At 48.1% G+C, this 22,397-nt stretch overlaps 1 protein-coding gene across 1 annotated transcript in view; it reads left to right on the top strand.

The window, feature by feature from the left end:
• The window catches only part of CNGA3 (cyclic nucleotide gated channel subunit alpha 3), a 67,953-nt gene extending 49,256 nt beyond the window's left edge, over positions 1-18,697 (top strand). Inside the window, exons 4-8 of the mRNA XM_012475873.2 lie at positions 1,289-1,468; positions 4,457-4,510; positions 9,409-9,522; positions 11,606-11,712; positions 15,975-18,697. Of these exons, the coding sequence (XP_012331296.2) occupies positions 1,289-1,468; positions 4,457-4,510; positions 9,409-9,522; positions 11,606-11,712; positions 15,975-17,386 (1,867 nt within the window). The 3' untranslated portion in view covers positions 17,387-18,697. The remainder of the gene's footprint in view (positions 1-1,288; positions 1,469-4,456; positions 4,511-9,408; positions 9,523-11,605; positions 11,713-15,974) is intronic.
• Positions 18,698-22,397: the final 3,700 nt, after the last annotated feature.

The raw sequence follows: 22,397 nt of genomic DNA on the forward strand, positions 1-22,397 counted from the left end.
TTCTGCATGTCCCCTCCGTTCTGGCTCTCTCTCTGTTCCCATCAGGCTGAAAACAGCCTTCACCACATGACCTTGAGTTGAAGCACCCAACCCCATCTTGGAGTGGCTCTCAGTGCAGAGGCTGGAGTGGCTGCCTGTGCATCACTTGTCTGTCCTAGTCCTGTTGTCTGAGGCTGGAGGAGGGAGTATGACCTCAGTTGCACCCTCTCGGCAGAAGAAGGGTGTTGGTACAGGAAGTGTCTGCAGCAGAGAGGCTGGGCTGGGCAGATACCTCAGAGTATGTCTGTGGCAGCAGCTGTAAGCATCTGTCTACAGGGGCATTTTCTTAGTCAATGTATTCTCTTAGGCTAAGGTCGTAAGTGTGTGATTAGGGTCAAGGTATGTGACAATTCATGGCTTAGTTCCAGGTTGTTCAGTACAGACTCTGGCCGGGGACACTCCATCCAGGGGAGGGCACTGCAGATGCCAAATCACGGAAACCAGAAGCCAAAAACAGAGTGGAGCCTCTGGGCCCGTTCCCCACTGCTCCCCTCTGGCAGAGACACCAGCAGTGTCTTCAGCAGGGCGAAGGAAAGGCCCCTCATGGGCCAGCGCAGGCTCAGATGCGCTCTGGGGACTGGCACTACGGTTGCAGGTGCTGGAGCTCATGACAAGGTCCTGTCAGGGCCGGGCTCCAGGAGACGGCTCAGGGCAAGTTGCAAAAGAACCTCCCAGGCCTAGGGAGAAAACTCTAGTTTGTATAAGAAAACTTGAATAAGATAAAAACTAGGAAAAGACTCCAGGTTGTACCTGGATGCCTGTTCCTTTAAGCCTTGCTCTATCAGATCTCGGGGGCTTTAAAATAAATAAACAAACAAATAAATAAATCGAAACCTTGCTCGGGATGTTGTCATGGTATAAAACCCACATTGCTTTACTCTCCCTGTGCTTGGCTGTCATAACAAAGAGCTCTCCATTGGGCAAAAGGATTGAGTTAACCCGGTTTGAAGGATCGTGCCTTAGGGAGTATCCAAGCGCTACAAGGTCAAATCGTAATAAAGAGAGTGTCCCTTTCAGGGGACGCACTGCCCCTGACTTCAGGGTGGAGGGAGAAGGGGATAAATGGTCTCCATGGAGCCGAGATGCAAACTTAGACCACAGGCTCCCAGCACCCACGCCCTGCTGGCAGTCACTGCTTCTGCCAGGCCCCTCCAGACAGAGAGTCGGGGGAGGGAGAGAGAGGGAAAGAGTGGGAGGTAGGGGTGGGGAGCTTCTCCTCTCCTGGCTCAGTGCCTGTGTCGCCTTCCAGGCTGTCGCGCCTCGTCTTTTCGCTGCGCAGGTGGGCCGCCAGGCACGTGCACCACCAGGACCAGGGACCAGCCTCTTTTCCGGATCGTTTTCATGGAGCCGAGCTTAAGGAGGTGTCTAGCCAAGAAAGCAATGCCCAGGCAACTGTGGACATCCAGGAGCCAGGAGACAGAGAGAGAAGGTAAGGAAAAGGAAAAAAGAAGGGCCTCCTGTGCTCGCTGGGGCCGGGCAGGAAGCCTCTGCTTTGCTGGGTCCTGTTTGGTTGCAGCACAGGTGACCTGGAACCTCATCCCCATGTGCTGTTCATTGAAGAAAGTGTTAGCCCTTGGGGTAGCACTTCATGCTCTAACAGCCTCCACTGAGTCCGAGAGGCCTTGCAGGAGAGGAAACCCTTGAACCAGAGCCCCCAGCCTCACTTGGCTGCTGGCCTCATCCTACACAGAGCTCCCATTAGGGTCCCCTGGAAATCATGTTCTCAGAAACTCATCTGTGGATGCCAGCCTTACCCATCTCTCTTCATCAAAGGACCTTCATCCTAGACCGCACTGTGACCCATCTTGCTCAAAAACAGGGCCTTTTATAGCAGGATCCCTGGGGAGTGCCTAAATGGTACCCTCAATGTTATGTGTAGACACACATGCATTCTTCTGGAAGAGAGTCCACAAGTTGGTCAGAATTTTCAAGGGGAGCCATCGGTGTCCCAGATCAGGTTGAGAAACACCAGGTAGGGAAGGGCGCAATGGTGGGAGTAGAGTGAGGGGTGGGAGAGCGCTGGCTTTCTGGAGGGAAGATCTGCAGAACCCGGGCCCCTGTACATCTTGCATCGCTCCCACCCTAACTGGGAGATAAACCTGCAGTCAGACTGGCAGCCCCTTACACGCAGACACAGGGCTGCTGCCTCCCCTTCCGTCTTGTTCATGAAAAGTCTCCCCAGCAGATGGTCTGCAGAGAGACCCTTGGGCCAGCACAGGTTGAATCAATTGTCGCTGAGCATAGAGGGTCTCTTTAGGACACTCAGGTCTGTCTGGAAGGGAGGAGAGGTGAGACATGGAGGGGAAGCTGACCTCCCCTCAGCCTCCCAAATAGGTGGATTCTCACCCAGAAACTGTTTTCTGAGAGGTGAGAATGGGGGGTCAAGAAACTATTTTTTGGCTGAATCTTCCAGATAATGCTGAGATTTATAAGATGTAAAGATAGAAATAAGCATGATTATTGCAGAACAAACAGTCCCTATATAATTTGCTAGAGAAAAAAACCATCTGCTTTTATGTCAATTAGGAGAAGATGGGTTCAGGTTTGAGGCTTTTCAAATGGGCATATGAGGGTCCCTGGGGCGTGAAGGTGATGAAGTCTCGGGGAATACCAGTGGCTTTTCCTGGAGTGTCCATTTTAATTCCATATTTGTGTGGAGAGTGGCAGTGGGTATTTGTATGTTATAGATTATGCAGGGGATGGCAGACTGCATAATCATTTTTAAGAAAGAATATGAGAGCTCAAGGACATGTCTTGCCAGTGACTGCTATAGGACACCCAGGGAAAGGCGTGAGAATCCCTGGCTGAGTTGGCAAGGCCAGAGTTTTCACATGCACTCAGACCGCAAACCCTTGGGTTTCCTGGGCTGTGGGAAGGAGGCTGAGGAGGACCTGGGTGCTGGCCCAGAGAAGTGCAGGGACGTCCCGGGCTCCCAGGGCTGGGTATCCAGTCCCCTCGGGGAGCACCATGAGACAGAAAGACAAGGAGGCAGACAGGTAAGAAAGAGGTCAAAGTGGAGATGGAGGGTGTAGGGGGAAGAGGTTTCTCAGCAAGCCAGCTTGACTGGTTTAATTCCTTTTGGACAAGCAAAGACTTCCTTATTTAAATTGACCAAATTACCTTCTTACATCCTTAGAGATGAATGTTAGACTATCTGTCCATTTCCCAATGGGACCAGACGAACGAGGGAGTTGAGCTAGGACCACATCCAGGGCAGACCCCAACCACTCCACAGACACCTGATCCATCACTTGCGGGCAGGGTGAGGATGGGCAGACGGTTGCGGTGGTGTGGATGGTGTCAGTGAATCAGCAAAGCTTCCAGAGGGTGAGGATTCTGAACTTTTCTGGAGGCAAAGTCTCTGCTGCAAAGCCAAGTGTATACAGACAGGTCCTAGTTCTCCTGTGTGGGTTTCGCTTTGTGGGGTTAGGGGCACAGAGGCATGGTGAACACACAGCCGCTGCACCCCACGGAGCCGAACCTTCCCTTCTTCACAATCCCACGGCGGTTCCAGTTCTTGGGAGATTTTCAGATGAGCAGAACCAATCCAGAAATAAGTGGTTATGGCCATATATTAGATGGGGAGAGGGAGATTTGGGCAGGATGAGCTGAGGTCATCATTTGGCGTTTATTTGGCTGGACATCCAGCATCGTGGAAGAAGCGCCCCGGGAGTCAGGTGGGGGTGTCACCTGCCTCAGGCTCCGGCCCCCGTGGTCTCCTGTGAGGAGTCTGCTTCTTAACCCAGCCATGTGAGGTGCCCTGCGAGTCTGCCTGGCTTTCTTAACCCAGCTATGTCGAAAACGTGTTCTGGCAGACAGAGATACTTCCTTTTCCTATAGAACACCGTGAAGTACTGCAAAATGCAACTTTAAATAAGCTGAAAACAGCAACAATCCTGCCTATGCTCAATTACTTGTCCTGCTATTTGGAAGAGCCTTTGCAGCTGAGGGAGCCAGTCGCTGCTGCTGCGGCTGCGGGCTGCTTCCATCCCTGGGCAGAAGGTGCAAGACCTCCTCCACCCAAGAGGCCTGGAAGTGCCGAGGGCAGAAGCCACAGGGGTCCATTTCTGTGCCCCTCTTAGTGCCTGGCACGTGGCCCCACCCAGGGTGGAACAGAAGGAAATTGAGTGGAATGTGAGGCAGGGAAGCTGGAAGGGACTCAAACGGCTGAATCTTCATTTTTTCAAAAGCCTCAGTTTAGCCGTGTTCACCCTCTCTTCCCCCAAGGCTTTTACCCGAGCTAACTAATCACAAAGCATTTTGGCCTTGACAATACCACCCTGTATTCTTCAAGCTGTGAGTGCAAAGGCTGGGAGCAGTGGGATGGGGGTGGGGGTCATGGTAATCCCCTGGGGAAATGGCCCCAAGGAACGGGATCTGAGTTCAGACTCTTGCTGTTCTCTCTACCTCCCTGCAGCGCCTGGCCCCTGGCCAAACACAACACTAACACCAGCAACAACAAGGAGGAGGAGTGAGTACCAGCCCAGCAGAGCCCTCCCCAGGCCCGGCACCCGCCACCCCCGCAGAAGCCCTGCTTGGCCTCTCTCCCGAGTGCTCCTGCTCCCCCTCCTAGAACACCAGTAGAATATTTTAGAATCCTGTTCCTTTCGTTGGAAATCCATCCCTGTGAACAGAAGTGGGGGAGGGATGAAATCTGTATGATTTCTTGGGGAAGTTGTTTGATCTCTTAGGCTCCCATTTTTCTCATCTATGAAGCAAAGGAATTGGATCAGATAAATGCTTTAAGCTTTAGCACTCTATACCGCGATATAGCTGAGGGTGCAGAACCGGAGCTCCTTGACAGAGCAGTGGAGATTCTCCTTAATGATGCAAAGGCTAAGATTCTACAACCTTAGGCTCTTGTGTCCCAGTGAAATGCCCTTGTCTTAAGGCCAATTTGGGCCAATTCGGGGCATAATCAGACCAGTGGAAAAAGGCAATTTAAATATGTCCAGAGAATAGCCTCTTGAGAGGGTGACTTGCTGTAATTCCTTTCCATCACCAGACACTAAGGTGGCAGATTAGGGAGAGCGTGGCACTATTGGGGAGGGGGAAGCTTACTTGGAGATTAGGAGAAATAATGATATCAGTGAGAAACACTGATTTCTTGACTTCCGATTGACAGAGAAATGGGCCAGGGGTTTTTCTTGTTATTTCTCTTTTTGTTCCTCAGATAGAACTTTTTTCTATTTTTCTCCATGAAGGAAGCATGCCTTTTGTTTGCATAAATTTGGACATCAAATCCAGAGACCCAAATGCCAGCCATAAAGAAAAATGAGATGATTTTATCTACAAAGCAATAGCTAGAGTGATGTGTGTTCAACTTATAGCCAAACCTGATGCTAAACACCCTTGCAGCCGCAGTATCAAGTCTTTCAGGAGGGGAAAGGCTCCAGCTACTGAAACCACGGACAGGTCCTGGGGGTTTCTAGGTGTCCTTGTCCTGGGGCTGGGGTGTGGACAAGGATGTGGGTGGGCAGCGTTGGCTGCACCTGGATCTTCAATCTTTCCATAAATAGGCTCACTTCACAGGTCCACTCTGAAGCCAAGAACCAAGGGACGAAACTGTCCCAAAATAAGGACACCTGGGCACAAAAACGTAATTACTTATGAACACCTTCCCCCACTCTTCCACTCCATTTCTGTCATTTTCACTTGCTGTCATTGGTCCTGAATAATTTTTCCCTTCTCCATCAAACTGTTCCCAGCCAAAACCAGCATCATTTTGCAGCTCTGTGTAGGGTTCTTTTGGGGCAGTGCTGGGTGGATTTGGGGATGCAGCCGGATGGTGCTGGGTCTTTCCTAGGCCCTCAGTGATTTGGTAGCAGAGGAAAGGCCAAGGCCTGTAATCCAGAGCCACGTATCTTGCACAAGGCAAGCTGAGCCCAATGTGATTCAACTGTAGGGCAAAGCTCACCCAATAAGCTTGAGGGCAGTGCCCTCTGCTGGTGTCTCAACATTAAGACTCCAGTGGCTGAAAACAGAGTTCCTGTCACCCTGGAGGACAGAGGAGGGGTAACTTTCCTTGCTCTTTTCATTTAATGGTTTTACTAACCTTTTATTCCTATTCACTTTATTGAAATATGCTTGCTGAAAACTTGGAAAGCAGGAAAAGCACACAGGAGCACGCACACACAAAAATTGCACTTCATGCTATGCTAACCATGGAATTCCACTATCAGAGATAGCCCCTCTTAACATGTTGGCAAATATACTTCCATCTTCTTCCTGGGCATATATATTGAATACACAGACTGACAAACATATTTTATATGTACATATACTTGTTAAGAACATCTGTTTCCCAACTCAGTTACCTTAGAGCTTTGTGACCTTGGCCAAGTCTGTTAGTCCATTCTCACGTTGCTATAAAGAAATGTCTGGGACTCAGTAATTCATAAGAAATGTGGTTTAATAATTGGCTTGAGGTTCTGCAAGCTGTACAGGAAGCACAGCAGCTTCTGCTTCTGGGGAGGCCTCAGGAAGCTTGCAATCATGGAGGAAGGCAAAGAGGGAGCAAGGCGTCTCACATGGGGCAGCAGGAGGAAGGTGGGGTAAATGTCCCCCCGCGTCATCCAGCAACAAGGCAGAAAAGAAGGAAGAGAAAAAAGAAAAGAGAAAAAATTACCTAAAACAAGAGGAGGAAGTACTGACGGGGTGCCATGGTCCCAGCAGGCCTGACTCCTCCCTGCAGGGGTCCAGGACTGGGTATCTTGGAGCAACGCTTTCAGGGGGCCTTAGCGTCGGCCCTGGAGGGGAGGAGGTGCTTGGAGCTGAGGAAAAGTCAGTCCCAGGCTGGAGACCATGCCTCCTGAGACCATGTGAAGCCCCTATCTTGCAGAATGAATCCTCTTTGAGCTCTCAGAATGCAAGGGGCGCTTACAAGTAAAGAGAGTTGCTTGTCTGCAGCCTCAGGTGGGCAATGGGGGGCTGTCCCTGTGAACCCACTCATGTGCCCCCACCCAAAGCATTTTGTTTGCCCTCACAAGTGGGCCACACAGTCAGGGTAGGCTGAGGGCTTCTCTGGGGCACTGGAAGGTACAGTGTTCACAAACTTTCACCCGAATTCGGGGTGATGAGAGCTGTTGGGAACGTCCCAAAGCCCAGTCAGTGAGCGACTTTGCACTTGCAGCTGGAGTCCAGTAGCACGATCTCAGCGCACTGCAACCTCTGCCTCCCAGGTTCAAGCCATTCTCCTGCCTCAGCCTCCAGAGTAGCTGGGACTATAGGGATGAGCCACAAAGCCCGGCTATGTTTTGTTTTTGTTTTTGGTTTTTTTTGGTATTTTTAGTAGAGATGGGGTTACACCATGTTGGCCAGGCTGTTCTTGAACTCCTGACCTCAAATGATCCACCCACCTTTGTTGGGGTCCGTGAGATCGGCACGTCTGCCGGGGGTCTCTTGACCAGCAAGAGGGTCCTAATACCTGGAAGAGAGAGTGCACAGAAGAAAAGAGAGATAGAGAAAAATAGGTCTGGAGGTCTGAAACGAGCTGTGCTCAGATCAACGATTTATTCTTTGTGCACAGATGCTTATATATGTTTTTTCATACAGTGACTGACGTAGGTCCCATTACAAAAGTTTTATCAGGAGGGAACAGAAAATTACAAAGTAAGCATGGGAGGGGGTAGCATACAGGTTTATCTAAAGATCGCTGAACCCAAAACAAACAAAAGATTTTTATCCTATAAAGATTCTTATCCTCTTATCAATGACTACAGTTATGGTAAATAACATCAAGGCGAGCGATAATTTGAGGGGTAGCATTTTTCTAGTAACATGTGAGTGATCACGGGATTTAGTGAATGCAGGTAGACAGAGTCATAAAACCAGCCCAGAATGGGAACTTCAAGAGACGATAGTCTTGTAAATAGTCACGCAGGCCTCACCCAGACATGCCATTAGCTCAGTGGATCAAGAATAGGCTTCTGCAAACTCAGGCCTCTATCACTTCCTTCTTTTTTCCTCAGCTCGACTGCCCTCAGCGGGGGGAGAATATGTCTGGGCTCTTAACTCCATCATGGCGGAGACACGGAGGGGTCTCTACGCTGGTGGAGTGATCCCCATACACCTTGGCTTCCCGAAGTGCTGGGATTACAGGCGTGAGCCACCATGCCTGGCCACTGATACCCTTCTAATAAGCAGAAGAGGGATTAAGGGCCTCTCCTAGGAAACCTCCTGTTTGTGAATGCAGCGGGGAGCTGCTGCTCCTCCCAGGTGAAGGGAGGAAGTCACTGGCATCTCCGATGAGGCACGGGAGCACTCTGAAGGCCTGGGCCAGCGTGGGTCACGCAGGATGGCAGAGAGGACATGTGGACCCAACGAAAAGAAAGCCTCCGGTACAGCCTGTAAACTTGAATCTGCAGGACATTCTGCGAATAAAAGCTGAGCACCATAAGCGATGTATTTCATTCACTGTGGGCCCTCATAACCTAGGGTATTCCCAAGGTTTTGCTGGAGGGGTGGGATCCAAGCCCTTGGAAATGAGCCTTTACAACATCCACACAAACACAGTGAGGGAGGTGGACAGGGTTCCCGAGGGAATACTGTGGGGCACCCTAACTCTGTCCAGAGGGGAGCTGCCTCAGAACTACCCAGGCAATGCTTAAATGCACATGTCCAGGCCCCAGCCCTGGAAGAGGTAAGTGGGCTTTAGGAAACAGCATTTTCTGGAAGCTCCCCCAGACTTCAGCAGACCTCTGTGACATTGCCATCTGCAGTTTCATTTCCAGCATCCTAAAGGTGTGAATGTTGCCATGGGCACATGGGAGTGTCGTCACCATGACCTTATTTATGATTTATTTTTCTTGAGTTGGAGTCTCACTCTGTCGCCCAGGCTGGAATGCAGTGGCATGATCTCAACTCACTGCAACCTCCGCCTCCCGGGTTCAAGCGATTATCTTGCCTCAACTTTCCAAGTAGCTGGGACCCACCACCACGCCAGGCACCCGCCACCACGCCCAGCTAATTTTTGTATTTTTAGTAGAGATGGGGTTTCACCATGTTGCCAGGATGGTCTCGATCTCCTGACCTCGTGATTCGCCCACCTCAGCCTCCCACAGTGCTGGGATTATAGGCATGAGCCACTGCGCCCAGTCGTCATCATCTTTACCTTATAGTCGACCATGACTTCCTGGGACTGAGCTGAGAGAGAAGGACCTCCGGAGTCTACCCTACCTCCCAGCCTGTCTTCCCCTACAGGAACTCCTCATGTGACTCCCTTGAGACTAAGAGGACTCTGTCATGGACAGCCACATCTTGGGCTTCAGCCTAAAATTGCCCTTGGGTCTCTAAGCAAATCCAGATCTCTAAAACCCTCCAAAGCTGTAGTCTTGGAGCACAGTGCGCTGTTTGTGTCTGTGTTTCCAGGAAGAAGGAGAAGAAGGATGGTTTCGTGGTGGACCCCTCCAGCAACCTGTACTACCGCTGGCTGACGGCCATTGCCCTGCCCGTCTTCTATAACTGGTGTCTGCTTATTTGCAGGTAAGCGACAGGGGTGGGAGGTGCAGCGGAAAGGAGGGAACCAGAGCACCAGGCCAAGGAGGCAGAGCTCCAACTCTCACTCGTGAGGCCTGAGGCCTGGGCCCCTCATGGCCACCACTTAGCTCTTGTGCCTCAGTTTCTCCTTTTAGAAATAGAAGCTTTCCCAAGAGGACCATCAGGGCGCTCCGAAGCATGGGTGGGGACTGAGCTTCAGGTGGACAGCCAGGCTCCGGCACTGTGGGGTCCCCTCAAGTGAGTGGTACGAGGAGGATGCAGGGCAGTTGCTGGTCTTCGGAGGCATAAGTGGTTCTGAACATGCTGCAGGATAGGGAGGCAGGGGTGAGCTGCTACTCTTTTTTTTTTTTTTTGAGATGGGGTCTCACTCTGTTGCCCAGGCTGGAGTCCAGTGGTGCAATCTCAGCTTACTGCAACCTCCGCCTCCCAGGTTCAAGTGGTTCTCCTGCCTCAGCCTCCTGAGTAGCTGGGACTACAGGGATAAGCCACAACGCCCAGCTAATTTTTTTTTTATTATTATTTTTAGTAGAGACAGGGTTTCATCATCTTGGCCAGGCTGGTCTTGAATTCCTGATCTCAAATGATCCACCCACCTTGGCCTCCCAAAGTGCTGGCCGCACCCGGCCGCTGCTACTCTTCTAATAAACAGAAGATGTATTGAGGGCCTTTCCTAGGAAACCTGCTGTTTGTGAATGCAGAGGGGAGATGCTGCTCCTCTCAGGGGAAGCCAGGGGCCTGGGCTTTTCTGAGCATGCCTCCATGGTGGGGATACCAGAGGGAACGTTGCTGAGCATGCTGCCCACCAAGGACTCAAGGAGCTGCTGCTAGGGGTCGGCGGGGGCCGGGCAGGCAGGGGCTTAGGGGCATTTCTGAGGAAGCCTGCAGGCTGCAAGCTGCAGAGCGGGAAGTAGGATGACCTGCTGCTCTCTCTAGGTAAGCAAGGGGTTTGGGGGGCCTTCCCAGCAGGCCTGCTCCAGGACACCGATGCAAGGTAGGCTGCTGCTGCTCTTCTGAGGGTACACAGGAGGGCTTAGGGGACTTCCCAAGCAAGTATGCAGGACCGGTGTGCAGAGGCAGGTCTCGGCTCTTCTGAGCTGTGTGGGGCCAGACGCATGTGAGAAAAGATGATGCCTTCAGGGCTCTCCTGAGCCAGCACACAAAATGAGGATGCAGAGGTGAGTCCTGCCTGTCCTTCTGAGAGTAGGCAGTGGGTTTTGGGGTGCTCCTGAGCAAGCCTGCAAGACAGAGAGCCACTGCTCCAAGAGGCTATTTGGTGAGTTTGGGCATTCCAGATCATGCAGCACGTCAGGGATGCCATCCATGTGGAAGCAGAGGCTTTCGATTATCTGAGCAAAGAGTGATCTCTCGCCCTTCAGAGGGCTTGCAGGGTAGGTGAAAAGTGGAAGAACTTGGAGCATGTCCTAGTGAGCGGGCAGGATGGGGTGTTTGGGCAAGCTGCTGCTCTCTGGTGCACGTGGGCTCTGGGGAGGCAGAGCTGGGCACTGTTCTCCTCCTCCAGGTGGGCAGGACACTTTGGGGTGCTGAGCAAGCTGCAGGTGGGCGGCAGGGACAGGCTGCTGGGCCTGTGAGGGTAGAAGGAGAGCTGGGGGTGCTGCCTGTGTGGGAAACAGCAGAAAGATCGAGAAGGTGGAAAATATTTACTGTCTTTTCCAATGTTAATTTCTCTGAAATTCTCCTATTTTTGTCAAAATTTGACCCCAGAAAGGGTAAGTCCTTAGCCCCTTTACCTGACTCTGCCAGTGAGGCCTGGAAAATGGTACCTCCTGGGATCTTATAGCTCTCTGCTGAGCAGCGATGGAGTCACTCTTTGGGGTCAGTCCCGGCTCTTCTCAGGATCTCTGTGACTGTGGGACAGAAAAGTTTCTCAGAGACAGCGTTGCCTCATCAGAAGCTGGGGTGATTACGCTGAGGTAGTGACACCGCAGGCAGTCAGGGCCATTCCCGGATGACATGACCCATGACTTCAGCACAGAGCCGGTGCCCACACATGGGTGGTCCGTGCTCTGGACACACACACAGGCGTCCATCTCCCACTTGGCTTGTTTAGGGCCTGTTTTGATGAGCTGCAGTCCGAATACCTGATGCTGTGGCTGGTCCTGGACTACTCGGCAGATGTCCTGTATGTCTTGGATGTGTTCGTGCGAACTCGGACAGGTGGGTGTGGCCTGGGCCTGGGGAGGGGACCATGGCGCCCACAAGAGTGTTCTGAGAGACCCAGCACGGTACATGGGACGTTATCTACCTTTGACCATGAGAGGCCAGGCAGATCTGGGGACCGCCGACCATGAGGGTAGGTGGTGCTGCCTCAAGCCCCTCTACACAGAACCCTTGGACAGGACACTGAGCAGGGGCCAGGACCCCTAAGCTCTGGGCTCTGCTCTTCCAACAAGCTGTGTGACCTTGAGCAAGTCAGGCCGTCTCTCTGGGCCTCGTTGTTGACGCCTCTGAAGTAAGCAGACTGGGCCTGGCGCGGTGGCTCACACTTTGGGAGGCCAAGGCAGACAGTTCACTGGAGGTCAGGAGTTCAAGACCAGCCTGGCCAACGTGGTGAAACCCCATCTCTACTAAAAATACAAAAATAAGCTGAGGCCGGTGGCATGTGCCTGTAATCCCAGCTACTTGAGAGGCTGAGGCAAGAGAATTACTTGAACCCCAGGAGGTGGAGGTTGCAGTGAGCAAAGATCATGCCACTGAACTCCAACCGGGGTGACAGAGCGAGACAGGCTGAACTGTAATCTCAAAGAACCTCTCGCTCTCACTACTCAGTACTGGGGTGAGCAGGAAGGAGAGCTCAGGCAATCTTGGAGTTTCTCTTCTTGGCCAGTCAGAGGATCCAGGACATGTTACTCCATGGCTTTCAGAGGAGTTTTAACATATGAAGAACGAAAATCTGAAATAGGGCCCAGGTGAATGAGAACGTCCTTCAAATCACCTCTGGTTGGGGGTGGGGAAGGATACCCACCCACTCATTTCTTAGGTGCTGAACTGTGTGTCCTTGGGGTTCCTTTTTCTAATCTGCACAAAGATACTGCCTAAGCTGGTAGAAGCCCTGCCTTTCGCCTCCAAGATTTTTGAACTAAAAACTGTACCAGGCCAGGTGTGGGTGCAGACACACGTAATCCCAGCACTTTGGGAGGCCAAGACGGAAGGGTCATTTGAGGCCAGGAGTTCCGGACTAGCCAGCACAGCACAGCAAGATCTTGTATCTACAAAAATATGTATAAATAAATAGCTAAGCATGCTGGTGTGTGCCTATAGTCCTAGCTACTCAGGAGGCTGAAGTGGGAGGGTTGCTTGAGCCTAGGAGGTCAAGACTGCAGGGAGTCATGGCCTCAGGTGACAGAGCAAGACCTTGTCTCAAAAAAAAAAAATGGTAAAATACAATAATTCTATGTAATAGCTGTTGATGTAAACACCACCAGATCACAGTAGCCAACCCCCATGTGGGTCCATATACAAAGCATTTCAAACACGTCTTGCTTCTTCATTAGAACCACCGCATGAGACGAGAAGCGCGGGCATGATTACCTCCAGCTTGCTGATTTAGAAACCAATGCCAGAGACACCAAGTGATTTGCCACGGTTACTACCCAGCCATGCCAGGCTGGTCCCCCATTTGCTTCCACACCGATGCCTAGCATCATAACTTAGAAGACCTCAGATACACAGCCTGGGGCTTGCCCAGGTGACCTAGCCAGCCCTGGCCATCTGCCCCTCTGCTGCAGTCATGTTAAACTCCATAGACACACGAGCTCTGTAAGTGACCCATTGGGCTGATGGTCCCTGGTCTCAGCCCAGCTTCAGTGGGATGAGACACTGTCACTCAGACGTTAACCCCCTACCTCTTGTGAAGCAGGGAAGGTGGCGAAACAAACCTCTCGAACACTGAACTGGGAAGGAAGTGGTGACTTATTCGGCCGGGAGCTGTGGCGGCATAGATGCCTAACAGCTGAGCTCCCCAGCAAAGAAAATCCTTGCCCTTCTGAAGGCTTACAACTCTAGAAGTTACATATGAAAGGGTCCTGGGCTTACAACTCTAGAATTACATGTGAAAGGGTCTTGATCCATGAAGTAGGCGTGGGGTACGTGACTTAGGTGGAGGTCTAATTGTGAGTAAAAACAATGACTTCCGGAAAAATTCCTCCATGCCAAATCTGTGATCTATAGATGGGATTGTGGTTAGCAGTAGGGGAATTATCCTTAACCTGGCTGGCGGTGACAACCGGTCCCTCCTCTGGCTGACTTCTAACTTCTCCTTTTGAGATGCAATGTAGAAGGCTGAAGAGGATTAAGGGTTTCCTTCCACACTTGTGCTTGGGTAGTATCTTAAGCAACCCAAGATACAGCAGTACGCTGGGAGAGAGGGAGGCACAGGAATCACATCCCAAGGAAAACATCATTAAAAGAGAGAAGACATCTTAAAGAAGTGTGAGGAGGCTGGAGGCACAGGAGGCTACATAAAGATCAAGGCCCTCAGTAACTCATGTATAACAAATAATGCTAAGAAGAACTGGGGGCTGAGAAGTGGGCTATTCTTTGTTGTGATGGACACTAGATTTTCAGTTTGAACAGAGTGGGGCGTCTTGCCCTCAGTCTAGCCTCAGTGGCCTGGACCTGCAGCCCTAGCATCACCTGGAACTTGCTAGATTTGCACCCACCCTCCAGGTTGTAGGGTGGCTGGCACTCTGTGTTTCACACAGCCCTCAGGGAAATTCTGATGCTCACCACAATTTTAAAAGGATTAATTCTATTATTCTCTCTACCTTCATGCATGTTTGAAAATGTAAAAAACAGAAAAGAATGCAGGTCATTGCCTCCTTGATTGATTTCACTCATCATAATGCCTCTGGCTGTAGGTGTCCAGCCCATCTCCAGACCAGTCAGATTCTTTGGGGGTGGGTCCTGAACTTCATATATTTTAACAGCCCCTTGGGTAACAGTCATCTGTAACCAAGGAGAACTGTGTTCCCGCAAGGTGTTTTCAAAAGGCAGGTTGCACCCCACTGCTGACTGTTGAAATCAAGTTGGGAGGCCGTGGCTGTGTTTTTTACATTTTTATTATTAACACTTTCAAACATATGCAGAATCAGAGAGAATAGTATCATTAATCCCCGTGTACCCTCACCCAGCTCCAGTCGTTATCAACATTCTGCCCATCTCATTTCATCTCTTTCTTTTCTTGTTTCATCCACCCTTTTCTTGCTTCATTTTCCTGTTTCTGTTTCTGCTTTTTTGTTTCATCCACTCTTTTCCTGGCTGGCATAAACCAACCCCAGGCAGTGAGCACTTTCGCATTTTGAATAGAAAATAGAAAGTCTCCGTTAGTCAAACTCACTGTGCCAAAGGGAAAAGTTAACGCTTGGGAACTGAGTCATGCAAAAGCTGCCTTCCTCTTCTTCCCAAACAGTTAGCTGTAATTTCACATGCTTACTTTATCTTATGTAAAATGTAGATTGCATAGTTTACTTTTCCTCCACTCCCTCTTTTCACATGTAGATTCACTGAGTGCTAATCAAAGCCTCACAAGAATGTAACCACTGGCCTCATTGCCTACCCACCCTTTCTTTTCTTTCTTCCTTCCTCTCCTGCCTACTCTGTCCCCTTTAAGTATTGATGTCCTCAAAACTCTCTTTGGAAAAAGCACAGGCCACAGATCCTACTGTGACTTGTGTTTCTTTCTCTTAGGTGCACCTTCGACCTTGGTAAAATAAACCTCTAAATCAGTTGAGATCTGCCTCCATCACTTTTTTTTTTTTTTGAGACAGAGTCTCACTCTGTTGCCCAGGCTGAAGTGCAATGGTGCGATCTTGGCTCACTGCAGCCTCCACCTCCCGGGTTCAAGTGGTTCTCATGCCTCAGCCTCCCAAGAAGCTGGGATTACAGGGGTGCACCAATACACCTGGCTAATTTTTGTATTTTTAGTAGAGACGGGTTTTACCATGTTGCCCAGGCTGGTCTCGAACCCCTGACCTCAGGTGATCCGCCTGCCTTGGCCTCTCAAAGTGCTGGGATTAGAGGTGTGAGCCACCGTGCCTGGCCCTCTATCACTTTTTGATTTACAACATGTAGCTCTAACTTTAAAGGATCCTTTTTAAAAATATATATATATAATTTCCATTTGTCTTTTAAAATTTAATAAATCATGCCTTGTTATCACCTAATACCTAATTTATATTCAAATTTACCCAATCAACCTATGTTTTTAAAAAATTCAATAGAATAGATTAGAACCTTGTAGAATAGAAAACATCAGAGTGCATTTCCTGCAGTAAGGGTAAGTGTTGTTTTTAAATCATTTCTATTGTATATGTATCACTGCATATTGTGTAGCCATGATGTAAAATGCCTTTCTTTGTGCTATGGTCATAAAAAGTCAGCCTCTGTGATGCCCAAGTGACCTCCATCTTCTTCTTTAGGTTTTCTCGAGCAAGGCTTAATGGTCAGTGATACTGACAGGCTGTGGCAGCATTACAAGACGACCACACAATTCAAGCTGGATGTGTTGTCCCTGGTCCCCACCGACTTGGCTTACTTACAGGTGGGCATGAACTACCCAGAACTGAGGTTCAACCGCCTACTGAAGTTTGCCCGGCTCTTCGAATTCTTTGACCGCACAGAGACAAGGACCAACTATCCCAATATATTCAGGATTGGGAACTTGGTCTTGTACATTCTCATCATCATCCACTGGAATGCCTGCATCTACTTTGCCATTTCCAAGTTCATTGGTTTTGGGACGGACTCCTGGGTCTACCCAAACATCTCAATCCCAGAGCATGGGCGCCTCTCCAGGAAGTACATTTACAGTCTCTACTGGTCCACCTTGACCCTCACCACCATTGGTGAGACCCCACCCCCCGTCAAAGATGAGGAGTATCTCTTTGTGGTCATAGACTTCTTGGTGGGTGTTCTGATTTTTGCCACCATTGTGGGCAATGTAGGTTCCATGATCTCGAATATGAACGCCTCACGGGCAGAGTTCCAGGCCAAGATTGATTCCATCAAGCAGTACATGCAGTTCCGCAAGGTGACCAAGGACTTGGAGACACGGGTTATCCGGTGGTTTGACTACCTGTGGGCCAACAAGAAGACAGTGGATGAGAAGGAGGTGCTCAAGAGCCTCCCAGACAAGCTGAAGGCCGAGATTGCCATCAATGTGCACCTGGACACACTGAAGAAGGTCCGCATCTTCCAGGACTGTGAGGCCGGGCTGCTGGTGGAGCTGGTGCTAAAGCTGCGGCCCACCGTGTTCAGCCCTGGGGATTATATCTGCAAGAAGGGGGACATTGGGAAGGAGATGTACATCATCAACGAGGGCAAGCTGGCTGTGGTGGCCGATGACGGGGTCACCCAGTTCGTGGTCCTCAGCGATGGCAGCTACTTCGGGGAGATCAGCATCCTGAACATCAAGGGGAGCAAGTCTGGGAACCGCAGGACGGCCAACATCCGCAGCATCGGCTACTCCGACCTGTTCTGCCTCTCAAAGGACGATCTCATGGAGGCCCTCACCGAGTACCCTGAAGCCAAGAAGGCCCTGGAGGAGAAAGGACGGCAGATCCTGATGAAAGACAACCTGATTGATGAGGAGCTGGCCAGGGCGGGGGCGGACCCCAAGGACCTTGAGGAGAAGGTGGAGCAGCTGGGCACCTCCCTGGACATCCTGCAGACCAGGTTTGCACGGCTCCTGGCTGAGTACAACGCCACCCAGATGAAGATAAAACAGCGTCTCAGCCAACTGGAGAGCCAGGTGAAGGGTGGTGGGGACAGCCCCCTGGCTAATGGGGAAGTTCCTGGGGATGCTACAAAAACAGAGGACAAACAACAGTGAAAATGCAGCGTCTGTCTCCTGCTTCACAGGATCGGCTGTCAGGGTGATGCTATGTGGCTGCAGCTGCATGGCATGGAACTTGGTCAGAGTTTAATTCCAGCTCTACTCACTGTTTGAAAGCTGTGTGACTGCCTGAGAGAGCCTCAGTTCTTCACCTAGAAAATGGGACTCTGTCTCAGTCCCAGTGAAGTGCCAGGTTTGATTGTGAGGTCCACATGAAACACTGCACCAGGCAGGGCTTTGCAAAGCGGGCAGTATCCCCAATCCAAATATATGAAAGTATGCACACAGGACTCTTACTACTTTTTTATGGAATCCACAAGGTGTTTTTACGATTTTTGATCTAATTTTCTTATAAACGAAAGATTATTTAGTCAACTTTCTCCTCCCCAACTTCACTCCACCACCACCTGATAATGAGTATATAACAGGAAGCTGAAGGTGCAACGTACTGACTCAAATTCAAACTTACACAAGACAGTTTGAGATGTATTTCTGAATCTGGGATCACCTCGTGTGCTCTTTGGGATCCTAGGAACCCCGGTCTTTGGGAGTGCTATGGCAAGTAGAAGTTCTGTAGCATGGGAAGAGGCTGCCCCATTTGAGGTCACTTCCAATCTGTGAAGCAAATCCAGACTCCTTGCCGTCCAGCCACTGTGAAACCAGAATCTGTTTCACAGAAAAGAGTATCTCAGTTGAAAGAGACATCCCCTCCTTCCCACTTGCCAAAGAGATTCAAAGACAACCCCTATCCTCCATCCTTGAGTCAGGACCCTGGGTGACCTATTCTAACTCAAGGAGGAGAGCTATGTGCAGGGAGAGCCTTTAGGTTGAAGGCTGGAATGGTGTCCTAAGCCAAAAAAGCTGACAACTAAGACGTTTAGAAGATGAGACTATTAGGCATGTATCTCCGCAAACTGCCCCTTTACCCATGAAGAGGAAGCCTCAAGATCCCTTGGAATTGCATCCCGAGGCAAAGCTTTTAGCTCTCCAAAAGCTTGCAGATTGCAGAAACCAGCTTTAAAAAAAAACAAACCCCAGTAAATATAACTTCATTAACATTTTATAACAGATTTATGTTTTTGAGTTCTGTGATTGCAAATTATGACCGCAATATTCCATCCTTCACTTATGTAACATGTTGCAAATTACCCAAAGATAAGTCTTTCTTCTTTCTCTCTTTCTTTCTTCCTTCCTTCTTTCTTCCTCTTTCGCTCTCCTCTTTTCCTCCTTAAAATGTATATATTTTAAAAGCCTTAACTATTAGTTATGCCTGCATTCATATGTGCACAGGAAAAATAAAGACCTGGATTTAAAAATAGGAATGATTCTTGCTTCAGCTCTTGCCATAATGGAAGTTTCAGTCCCAGAGTATGTTTCGAGGCAATGACTTCACTAGAAAGAATAGGTGCTGATGTGGGGGATGGCACACATTCCAAGAAACTGACAACGCCAGGTGCTGTTAAGGACACAAAGCAACAGGAACTCTCATTCATTGCTGGTGGGCATGCAATATGGTACAGCCACTTTGGAAGACAATTTGGTAGTTTTTAGAAAGTCAGACATACACGTTAGCATATGATCCAGCAATCACACTCCTAGGTATTTACCTAAAAGAATTAAACTTTCCAACTCAATCTGCCAAAAAAAAAAAAAAAAAAAGAAAGAAAGAAAAAACCAAGAATTTGAAACTTATATGTAAACAAAAACATGTATATAAATGTTGGTAGCAGCTTTATTCATCATTAACAAAAATCTGGAAGCAGTAATGATATCATTCAATAGGTGAATGGATAAATAAATAGCCAGGCAAAGTGGTGTGTGTCTATAATCCCAGCTACTCAGGAGTCTGAGAAGGAAGAATCATTTGAGTCCAAGAGTTTAAGGACAGCCTAGGCAACCTAGCAAGACTCTGTCTCTAAATAAATAAATAAATAAAATTTTAAAAAATAAATAAAAAAGTAAAATGGTTATATGTCTATACACTCACCATATAATCAAATACTACTCAGCAATGAAAATGAATGAGCAATTGATCAAGGCAAAAAGATTCCATTTGTATGACATTCTGGAAAAGGCAAACATTAATGATGGAAAACGGCTCAGTGGTTGACAAGGGTTGTCGGGGGGTGTAGAGGCTGATCACGAAGGAGAGCACAGCAGGGAATTTTTAGTGTGATGGAACTGTTTCACACGGTGTTGGGGTGGTGAGTATATGACTGTGTATTGTCCACACTCACAGAACTGTATACCACAAAGAACAAACTGTAATGTATGAAATTTTAAAATGTCAACCCGAATGTGGGCATACGAGGATGTAAAGAAGATTGTGACAAATGAATCTTACTATATTAGAAGTATGTGACATAACTTTACTGAAGGACATCGGGTAAAATGATGACCTAAGCAACCTTCAAAATGGTGCTTTGATTAGAAAGTAAGGCTAAAGATAGACTGGACAGGGAAAATGTGGCACATATACACCATGGAATATTATGCAGCCATCAAAAACGATGAGTTCATGTCTTTTGTAGGGACATGGATGAACCTGGAAACCATCATTCTCAGCAAACTGACACAAGAACACAAAATCAAACACCACATGTTCTCACTCATAGACAGGTGTTGAACAATGAGAACACATGAACACAGGGAGGGGAGCACTATACACTGGGGTCTGTTGGGGGGAAATAGGGGAGGGACAGCAGGGGGTGGGGAGTCAGGGAGAGAGAGCATGGGGAGAAATGGCACATATAGGTAAAGGGGAGGAAGGCAGCAAATCACACTGCCATGTATGCACCTATGCAACAATCTTGCGTGTTCTCCACATGTACCCCAAAACCTAAAATGCAATTAAAAATAAATAAATAAAATAAATAATATAAAAAAAAAGTAAGGTTAAAGACAAAAAGATGTGACATGAATACTGTACTCTAATTGTACATTTCTTTCACATGGGGGTATGGCTTACTAAGTCAGAATTAACATTATACTATGGATGAATGCATGAATTAGTGAATACATAGATAAATCCTTAAAAAAATGGAAGCCAGATTTATCAATAGCCCAAAAAAAAGTTACAAGTAAGACCGCACAAGACCAGATTTATCAATAGTCCAAAAAAAAGTTACAAGTAAGACCGCACAAGAATGAATCAGACATTACAATAAACTCATGTTTACTTATATATCCAAGTAGACAGATACAGAAATGATGGTAGGAGTGTGTGTATGCATAGACATATTCCTAACTCTGTGTACCAAGAAGGCTTGGCAGTGATACCTATTACAGAGAGCACACCAAGCACCCAGATCTTGGTTTCCAAATATCTTTCTCCAATAAAAGGAACTAGGGCTGAGGCAGGGAAAATAAACCATAAGCCTGGAGTGTCTTGTAGTGCCAGAAAGTACTCAAAAAATACAATGTTAAGGGGCAAGTGGCAACAGGGCTTTCTACACACACACACACACACACACACACTGATGGAGGTAAATCAAAGGGACAGAGCAACCAACCCGAAAGAGTTTCCAGTGGCCGAAACTGAAGCCATTTGAGCAACAAAATTTAAAAATTTAGAATTAGATTATATCACAAAGTATAAAGGTCCATGAGTCTGTTATAAATAAATGATTGAATAAATAAATTAATGAGAGAGAAAGGACAAATATTTTTTACAGAAGAATTCCAGACAATATTTGTAGATGGTTTCATACTTTTGACTCCAGGATATAAAGCCTTGTTTATGGATCTTGCACTCAGAACTGGAGCCAAGGATCCAGCAGCCTCTTCACTGCCATGAGGGAACATGATGTCAATATCAACTGATCATGCAGATGGGATTACAGTAAGGATGCTGAGGTGGGAAGGTTATCCTGGGTTTTCCAAGGGGGCCTGATATAATCACAGGGATTCTGATAAGCGGATGCAGGAAGATTAGAGAGAGGAAGTCAATGTGCCAACGAAAGAGTATGTATTATTCTTATGGTAGAAACTGAATTAAGATTTTTGAGATTCTAGAAAAATGGTGGCAGTGGCAGTGTAGTTTTTTGGGCTCTCCAAGTCCTCACATAAAAACACAGCAAATAAGATAGCAAATCTAAAGATCCTCAGACAACATCTGACATCCCTGAGAATATGACAACACCCAAATCACCAACAGGTGCTCACTGAAAAGCACAGAGAGCCTGTCTGAGAACAACTGGAATTAAGAATTAAGGGGGGTTCTGCAGGGATCTATCTGTGGTTGAGAGCAAATGGACAACGATGCAACGAGATTGATGTGCAGGGACACTCTAAGTGCCGCACACTCTAGATGTTCACAGGATAAAGCTTCCTTCTCTATTTGAGAAACATCTATTCAGATCCTTTGCCTATTTTTACATTGAGTTATTTGCTTGCCATTGAGTCGTTTGAGTTCCTTATGTATTTTAGATATTAACTCTTATGAATGTAAGGTTTGCAAATATTTTCTTCCATTCTGTAGGTTGTCTCTTCACTCAGTTGATTGTTTCCTTGGCTGTGCAGCTTTTTATTTTGATGTAATCCTATTTTTCTATTTTTGCTTCTGTGGTCTGTGTTTTTGAGTTCACATTTTTAAAAATATTTGCCCAGATCAATGTCATGGAGGATTTACCCTATGTTTTCTTCTAGTATGAAAGAAGCTTCCTTCTAAGACAAAACCCCTCACTGTGAAGACAATTAGGGGTAAAATCCAGATTGATCACAGGACAGAAACAGTGGTGACAAAAGAAAGAGAAAGTTTAGAGAAAAGAGGGCAGAGAAGGACAGGAGGTACCCCAGTCCAAATATATTTTTATCACTTTGAGAAAACAGCCGAAAAGAGAATTAGAGAACTATGAAGTTGGAAAAAGGTAAATCACGTTCCATCTCCTCTCTCTAAAGTATAAGCACATTCAACTCACTTAGAAGATGAGCAGCAGAAAAGATGCACAGTCAAATTTCTTGCAACATCTTTATGAAAAAGAGAGCAAGGAAGAATCAGATGGAGTAT

This window comes from Aotus nancymaae, unplaced genomic scaffold (genome assembly GCF_030222135.1).
Source record: "Aotus nancymaae isolate 86718 unplaced genomic scaffold, 86718_ANA_hifiasm-v0.15.2.pri h1tg000131l, whole genome shotgun sequence".
In the NCBI taxonomy this organism is placed as follows: Eukaryota; Metazoa; Chordata; class Mammalia; order Primates; family Aotidae; genus Aotus; species Aotus nancymaae.